At 36.1% G+C, this 9,553-nt stretch overlaps 1 protein-coding gene across 1 annotated transcript; it reads left to right on the plus strand.

Annotated features, from left to right (window-relative positions):
• The first annotated feature begins 1,897 nt into the window (after positions 1-1,897).
• On the plus strand, positions 1,898-8,848 carry LOC117324234 (perlucin-like protein). Its single transcript, XM_033879989.1, has 5 exons — positions 1,898-2,029; positions 2,841-2,929; positions 6,856-6,949; positions 7,208-7,430; positions 8,632-8,848. Exons 1-5 carry the CDS (start codon positions 1,981-1,983, stop codon positions 8,657-8,659), a joined length of 483 nt encoding a protein of 160 aa, XP_033735880.1. The 5' UTR covers positions 1,898-1,980; the 3' UTR covers positions 8,660-8,848.
• Positions 8,849-9,553: the final 705 nt, after the last annotated feature.

Consider the following 9,553-nt stretch of genomic DNA (forward strand, 5'->3'; position numbering starts at 1 on the left):
AGAACTATTCAGTCATTGCAGTCAATAATCTAAATCTAACTTCACCATGAATCGGTCATCGTAGAATGGCCGCCTGTCTGTAGAATTTCAAAATTATCAATAAAATTGAGTTTTTGTTTTTTGTCCGTAAGGTATATCGGTGTATGTGGAACTTTATAGCTGCGATAACGTAGTTCTGGACGATATACAAACGATTTCTAACGGATGGTCAAGAGCAGTGTAGGCAGGATGTAAATGTTCGTTCTAGTGGAACTTTAAATGGCGATCTTAAACATAATAAAACTAAGGTATAAATCATAAGAAATTTTGTTCAAATGGCCAGGGAGAAAAAGTTCGGATGTTTTTTTGGACTTTCTTGTCCGTGCCAAATGAAGCGAAATTCGTGCACTATAGAAAACATACTACACAACATAGTTCAGTCATGTCTATTCACGTGATATAAATGAAATATTCATGAAGGAAAAATCACCAAAATTATACAGTAAGAAGCATATGTGTTTATCTTCCCGAACCTACCTACTACACCCAACCAGGCCACAAAAACATCAAATATTTAAAACAAGAGACTTACCAATAAATCTGCTCACCCCTAACAGTGATCGATACCCGCGGAGTCTGGACCTCTACAGTACTGGAGCCCCTTCCTCACATCCGTGGGAACCTACAAAGCAGTATTGATTTATTCTTGGAACACGAAGATAGTTCTTAGAAACTCCCAAGTTAGTTTTCAAATCAGGAAACTGCGTCAGTAATTGGCTTATTTCTGCAGCGGACTCTCTGAGACTCAAACATTTCACGAGTTCATTAATTCTACAAAAAAATATTGATTACAAATTCAGATTGTAATATGGCATTAAAATGTTAATCACAGAAAATGCGTCATGGTACATTGGATACTTTTCTTTCGTGAATATCGATACATTTTGATTATAAATGTATTGTACTGTATCCGTTATATAACCCCTTGCACAACTCATACACAACATTTTATATTGTATATCAATACCTGTAATCAGCGCGGATAATTGGTATATGATACATCGATACTGCATTATATACTTGATGCATGTGCTATTTCGAGCACGTGTCGCTCTTGCTATTGCCGACATTCTATAGATAGCTTACAATGTATGCTAATTGATCGCACAAGGCAGGTGCTACCTCTACATTACTGATGTTAGGGAAGCGGAGCTCTTAAGATAACTAGACTTAACTCCCTTTACAGTAGGCAGCCGATATAGGCAAATTACAAGAATATATAGCTGTGTAGCATGTACAGTATACGTCACAATGAGTAATATTGGTACCGTTCTTAGGTTTATAACAATATCAGTCTATATGAGTTAAAACATTGAGAGTTATTTCTGGTCTTTGTATATTTATACCAAAAATACATAGGTTTGGCGTCAGGCGATCGTTCGCTACTATCTTACACAGACATTGCTGGTCATTAGCATATATTTCGTGTCCTAACAGTTTACATAGAAGTGAAATTGAAAATGACCTCCGGTGATCGGCATGATGGAAATTTGAAACACGATCAATGTTCGGTCGACGTAAAAATCATTGCGACATTGAAACAAAATTCTTGATGTTATAAATGAAACATATTTACGTTATTGAAAATATATTCCTTATTTGATACTTTTGTTTGTATATAATTTAAAAAAAAAACAACAACAAAAAAACAGAAGTTACGGAGGCAGGCTGATAGAAAACAATATTAGAGGTCATTCTGTTTACCATTTACGTTCTTACGCCAAAAGGTGACGAACTTGTCCAAATAATGTCGGTCGATAGCTGTAGATAAACTTGTTGGTCAATACAAGGATGTTTCTAAACGATTCCACTTTAGACCTAACTCAAGAGATTGACCTACATGATATGATATGTATTAGGGTCAAGGCCAGGTGTGGTACTATCTCGGTCGGACGTAACAACGACTTGTCCAGTATATTGACAATTTTAAATTGAAGCGAAATGTTGCTTAGCATTGCCGTATGGGGGATTTTGCTGGTTTATGTAAATGGTAAATATGAAATTTCGAAATCTCAATGAAACCATTGCTTGCTGATTTATATAAATGAAAAGCATGACGTTTCATAATCTCAATAATAACATTACAAGTTTATATAAATACAATATGAAATTGCTTATTCTCAATAGTAAATTGGCGTTGTTTAACCTCAATAGTTAATATGACTTTGCTTACTCTCAATAATAAATATGACATTGGTTACTTTCTCTCGATGGTAAAAATGACATGTTTTACTCCCAATAGTAAATGTGACATTGCTAACCCTCAATGTTAAATATGACATTACTTATTCTTAATAGTAAATTTGTCATCGCTTACTCTCAATAGTAAATATGACATTGCTTACTTACTCTAAATGGAAAAAAAATCAATACATTGCTTAACCTCTATGGTAAATATGACATTGTTTATTTTAATAGGAAATTTGTCATTGTTTACTCTCAATGGTAAATGTGACATCGCTAACTCTAAATGGTCAATTTGCCACATTTACCATTGAGAGTAAGCAATGTCACATTTACAATTCAGAGTAAGCAATGTCATATTTACAATTCAGAGTAAGCAATGTCATATTTACAATTCAGAGTAAGCAATGTCATATTTACAATTCAGAGTAAGCAATGTCATATTTACAATTCAGAGTAAGCAATGTCATATTTACAATTCAGAGTAAGCAATGTCACATTTACAATTCAGAGTAAGCAATGATAAATAAACGGCATCGCTTACTCTCAATATCAAATATGAAATGGCTTCATTGTATCGACGTAATAATGTAGGAAATGATGTGTTATATCTTTAGCACAGTCCACCTGTCCCGAAGGCTGGGTGAGTAATTTAGAGGCATGCTACCACATTAGCAGGGACACGGAGGAATGGATGATGGCCGAGGTAATTATAAGTAACCACACTTTACATATCTAAACAGAATAGAACTTTATGAAACACTCAGATTGACACTTACTGTACATGAGAATCATCGGAATATATACAAATGTTTAACAATAAACAAAAGGTAGCCCAGATATACTTAACACAGAGACTGGACTATTAGCATAATAAAATCGAGAAAATAGTATAGTATAGCAATAATAAATACTTACATCTTTCCTGGCAAAAAAAAAAAAAAAAAAAAATTGCATCTTAAAACATATTTTTTGGTATTCATCACTAATATGTTGTTTATCGCATAATACGCATACACGTTCTTCCCTAGGAACGTTTTCCCATTTTCCGGTTTCAATAGAAGGTCGGTGATTTGAGACCGTTAGGTAAAATTAAAAGATAAGACTCTACACTTATATCTACTATTTTTAAACATAATAACATACATTCTTACCAAAATATAAGTATGCCTTAGTTGTGAAACTGGTTTTTCAGACTTTCTAGGATAGCACGAAGGAAGTTCTTGGAATATTGACTACTATTGTTTTGAGACAGCCTTGCGCAACTGTTTTTGTGTTTTTTTTTATGAAAATTGCCTCCGACAAAATCGACCCATTGATGGTTATGAGAACTATTAATATGTCCAGCCAATCAGGCATTGCACATTTAGTAAGATAACTTGAATCTATTACCACTCATTAGCCGAAGCCAAAAAATAATTATACGACTCTTACTAAGAAAAATTAGAGGGAATTCTTCATATTCGCCATTGAACATATTTTATGGTGTATTTTCTAACATTAATTAGAAACTCCCTGTGCATTTTATCGATGATAGAATAGTTCTTATAGCCCCAAATGAACACTGTCATATAACAATACAGGTGAAATTGTCTTGTCAATTAGTTTGCTCTCATTGTCCATTGGCAAATTTAAATTGTGAATCGTTTTTAACTAAAACATTGCTTTGGTAGCTTGATCTTTAATACGTATCTTAGCCAATGATAAAGAATATCGTTTCATACAAAATCAGTCCAAGGTACTGTATTTATAGCAATCAGAAACCGTAACAGTTTTATCAAACAACATTGATGTATTTACTGATAATTTCCAACCGAAGACATCGTTAACTTCGCCATATTGTGACAGCTTTGCTGCCGATGATATTACTACGCACATCTTTCTAAATTGTACATTGGTATAAAGTATAGTTTATTGACCATAAAATATTTGCATTAAAGTAATAAGGCATTAGAAGTTTGGTTTATTTTACTTTATATTATTATCTTCGTATCCACAGGCGGAACGATATATCATATTTATATTGTTATACATGTAGGACGTTAAACCAAATAAACCAAACAATATATCATATTTCTATTGTTAATAGGACGTTAAACAAATAAACAAAACTATATATTCTTTTGTGGAATAAGAAATGAAGGCATGCAGTGTCCCATTGGAGAGGAAGGGGTGTGTAAACATATGTAAACCTCTAGATTGGCAGTGGCTACGTCAGTAGCTGGTACAACGGACGATAAGCGTGACCGTGTGGTTACCGGGCTCCAAAATCCTATAGTTGAGCCAGACATTGTTTAAGATCATTTCGGTTAGGTGATCAGGAAACGGTTCGGTTGGGAGGATTGCCGGAGGGAGGAGGCAATATCACAGTAGTTACCTTACCTTAGCACCCATGAAGGATATGCGTATTTCATGATGTCTGAATGGATGGATGGTTTTGACGATGCAGTGTGTACGACTTTCTGGGTGTCCTTATTTGATCTTCCGATGACTGTTTTAGTGGAGTTGACGGTCTCGGCCTTCTCGAGACAGTCATCATGGCTAAAGATACCTGGCTCCTTAAAGTGGGAGACGTTCGAGTTTGATGTAGTACTGCTTGCGGTGAATGGCCTGTGGTCTATTGCGACTCAAACATTGTGGAAATAAGATTTGTTTGATGCTGATGAGGAAGGGATGGTGAACCTGCGGTTGTTATCCATGATCGATGAGCAGACGGCAGTGACATGTCTTCCGGGTCTATGCAGATGTCGAAGCTGTGCTGAGCTGGAGCTGTTCCTTCTTCATAGACAACCCTGCAGGAGGCCGGCTGGCATGCTTGAGGCTCCACCAATACCATATAATTTTTATATTGTTGGTTCCTTCTGGAATCGAATGTGTTTGCGTGGTGACGCTGTTTACAGTGGTGAAGGGATCGCTGATGGTACATCGGACGGACGGAGAACAGAGTTACTCTGCTGAATGAGGGTCGGTGTCCCGTCGGTCGTTCTCGTATAGACCGGAACTGGTGTCGACTTCACAGGTGGCTATGTTACAGTGTACCCTTTACCTCATCCGTGGCGGATGCGCCGTGAGAGGGAAGTCGTTTGTTGTGGCTGACACTAGGTACTTTGTGGATGGTTTAACGCGTCCTTCGCCATGTCCATCCTCAAGGCTGTGTATCCCATGATGGCCTCGGACTTGTCAGGTGCGTTCGGGATGATGGTAGTCTATCGACGATGTGCGTTTTTATGAATCCCGCTGATCAGAGGGACAGCACCCAAGCTGATGATCTCGGTTTGGCAGTGCTACACAGATCACGTCCTATGGGGAATCGGAGAGAAATACGCGTGCTGGGAAATGTTGTCGGATGGTCTGCATTCCTGCAGAGGACTTTTTATTGGTTGGATGGTTGCCCTGCCTGTTTCCCGTGCTGTGCAGATACATAGTTACCTGTCGGTTGTGGGTCGACTGTTCGGGGACGCCATCCGAGGTTCGGCGAGATGCTCAGTCGGCTCAATCTTTGCTGATATGGGTCGACTCTCTGCTATGTTCCTGCTACGAGTGAGGTTGATACGTTTTTGAAGTTTGTCATGCAATGACACTGGGGTTGACCGCATTGTTTCGATTCAGCTGCAGATGTTGATGCTAGTACTTTAGAAAGCAAACTCTATGTTTGCAGTCATAAGGCGATCTTTTCAATTTCTAATCGAACATAATTTTTCGCTATTATACAAAACGCTAGTACGAGTTCATCTTGAATATGCAAATACTGTATGGCATCCCTTCAACCTTAAACATATCGATATGATTGAGGCAGTGCAAAGAGGAGGGCTACGAAACAGATACCTGAATTCCGCGAGTTATCATATCCGGATCGACTAAAGAAGCTCAAATTGCAAACTCTTAGCTACAGAAGACAAAGATGAGACATGATTACATGATATAAGATAACACACAGTATTTACGATGATTGTGCAACGGAATTTGTCAAGATGTGGAAAGACGACCTCACAAAGACAGGGAATAAGAGGTCACACGTTGAAATTGTTTCCACAACATTCTAGAATAGATGTTCGCAAGAACTTCTTCGCCTTGCGCATTGTAAACATATGGAACAATCTTCCTGAAGATGTAGTTTTAGCGCCAAATGTAATTACATTTAAAAATAGACTGGATAAGCACTGGGAGAACCAGGAACTCCTATACAATTATAAATCTGAGTTACATTAATAATACGAGTAATGTCATAATTATCAATATTTAAATTTCATGTTTTTGAGACCGATGAAGAGGATCTTGTTTGATCCTGTATCGGAAAATAAACTTAACTTAACTTAACTTAACTTAATAGCAATATAGATATCGAATATATAACATTATATATTCGGTCATCTTTCACAATAGTACTTTGAAATATACATTGTTTTCTTATTGTGCTATTTACATGTACTGTTAAATGAAAAATTGCTATCTTCATATACTATGACACGATACATTGTTTTATATGCATTGCTTGTTTATGCTTTTCATGTACTATGACACCATACATTGTTTTTGATACATTATTTGTTTATGCACTATTTACATGTACTATGCCACGATGCAATGTACATGTACTTTTCATGTATTTGTAAATTCTTTGCAATTTTTCAGGATATGTGTAAACTATATGGTGCATCTTTGGTGTCTATTGAAACTCCTAATGAGGACCTCTTCCTCTCTGACTATCTTCGGAACCATACTGACGGTTTGTGGCTATAAATAGTAACTTCGTCTTGTAGTACTGCACCCGTATGCTTTGTAAATACAGAATTACTTTTTTTTTTTATACTTTAAGGCCTATTGACAGTTTAAGTCAACCGAACCCCATCATTTAAACAATAACTCATTTGAACTTACATGAAATAAATCTTAGAATTCAAAAACATCACAATCTCTTACTGAATAAACAGAAAAAAAAATGTACAGCTTTGTATATTTTAAGTTGTCATATATTTGCTGTCAGTGTACACGAGCCATGAGTTCTGGATAGGACTGTCAGATTGGGAGTTGGAGGGCAACTTTATTTGGGTTCCCGAACGTTTGACGCCTTTGTACAAAAACTGGGGCCCCGGAGAACCTGATAATGATCACTTAGACCAACATTGTACCGTCATCAACACCCGTGAACACTACCAGTGGTACGACCGCACGTGTAACCAAAAGTACGGCTACATCTGTGAAAAAACGTAAGTGATCCCTAACGTTACCACCGCCATGTTTTGTGTGGTTTAATGCAATAAGCCGCTTGATGATAATTTTTTTTATATATGTGTTGTCTCATCTATCGTTTTTTTTATGATTCTGTACATCAAATTAATGGCGCCAGCTGGAGATACATGTAACTTCTTTGTTCTGTCTGTTTTTTTCTGTTTATAGCTATACCACTTCCATGCATCCCAACTTTTGTAAAAGTAAAAGCGTACTTGTATTAGGCAACATGTACCAAATGAAACAATTTATTTTGAAAATACCTTTACCTTCACAAAATATGGCCTGACGACATCATGTTTCGCGTAACCAGATAAGAAAGAGACCCCTATGACATTTCAACATGTTTGTGTCATTGATGACGGCGTAGTTTATCATCAGATTGAACTAATGTAAGATTACGAATTTTTCTTTGAACTTACTCTCGCACTTAAACACGAACAAACGAACTGAAAATTGAACGACAAACAAAACAATGAAGTACTCTCTCGATTTAACCTAATTCTCCTTTAGCACATCAGTGAGCTAAATCAACCACCGTGACAAATTTCACATGAAACATCCATGCTTACTTCAGAGATGAAATGCTACCAGAACAGCCGCCAATTTTCAGCTTGTACCATATTGTCCAATGACATCCGATGTCACATCACCTGCCACAACAAAATATATCATTTTAACGTACAATCACCACACCAAAATATACTCTTTTAACGTATAATCACCATGCTTCGAATGGTGTAAATAATGTACAGACACAATAAGTCTTTAAACGATCAATGAAATAATATCGGCAGTTCAGGCATGTAACTTGACCCCAACTCCGTGCAGATTGCCTTTGCTGTTTGACAGTTTATCCGTAATGTCGATACCATTGTATAAACACTTCATTGATATAATTCTTATATGTATACACATAATTTAATCTTGATATTTCTTATTGCTACGATAGGCCTTTAAACAAATACAATATACCATTGTGTGTAACTAATGACTTGTGGTGTAATAAGTATACATGTACATGAGGTTTTTTTATTTAATGATTATATATCAGTTAAACTGTATTTGTGTTACAAGCAATATGTTTTCTATATATTTTGCTGTTTTTATCAAAGTGTAATATCATATACATGTAATGTTAATGACTTATCTATATTGATATGTTTCATTTATTTTCAGTACCGATCCAGGTATCATCATCGGGTAAAATCCTCCATTACTATATATAATATGGAAGGGTGACACCTGTTTTTGGAGACAATAAATACACACCAACATGTCGTATATTATAGATAAGGCAGTCTGGTTCAGTAATTCCTCAATTTGTTAGATAAAACTTGGCCGGGTACCAAATAGAAAGAGATGTATTTATAATAAAACCTACCCAATCTCTGAACATTGAATGTTGATATTCCGGAGATATGTAAACAGTGTGTTGCTTCCCGCTAGGTTTTGACGACGGTTCACTCAGACGGACTGTAGACAACTCTGTGTGTTTAGGTCGTGTGTTTTACCAATGACAGACCAGGGGAGCCGGATGTATATCCATATATCTATATTACTATCTTTATACTGATAAGTATCGCTAATATAGTGTCAGGAAGTGCAATGGACGTCAGAACGATTTTAATTTATTTTAACTAATTTCAGCATTCGTAAACCCATTCATTAGTTACTTACGTCTACATGATTCCACCTATTGCTAATTTTCGTCTCAAAATACTGTAGTCAAATTAATGTTCTCTCGGAGTATGAACCCAGTCACTTCGCTGTCGCCTATGTACGTCGTTCATCAGTTACAGGCCAGACTGATTAACTTAGAAAGATTGTATTCAGTGTCCAAAATGTTTTCCTTTCGTCCCTATTTGTTAGTTAGGTTTAAACTGCTAGTGACAAAAAATAACAAAATTGCGTCCATGGTAAAAGAATATATCTTATAAACACCGACTAAAAATAACAGAGTCCTAAAATTATTCGATTATAGAGACGGAGGACTATTATTTTCAGAATAAAAGTAATATTATTTTAACTATTTGGTAATTAGCATATTTTCTTAAAATTGCTTTCTCAACTATTTGTAACATTGAATACTTTAATAACA

The sequence above is a fragment of the Pecten maximus genome, chromosome 3, assembly GCF_902652985.1.
Source record: "Pecten maximus chromosome 3, xPecMax1.1, whole genome shotgun sequence".
Taxonomy (NCBI): domain Eukaryota; kingdom Metazoa; phylum Mollusca; class Bivalvia; order Pectinida; family Pectinidae; genus Pecten; species Pecten maximus.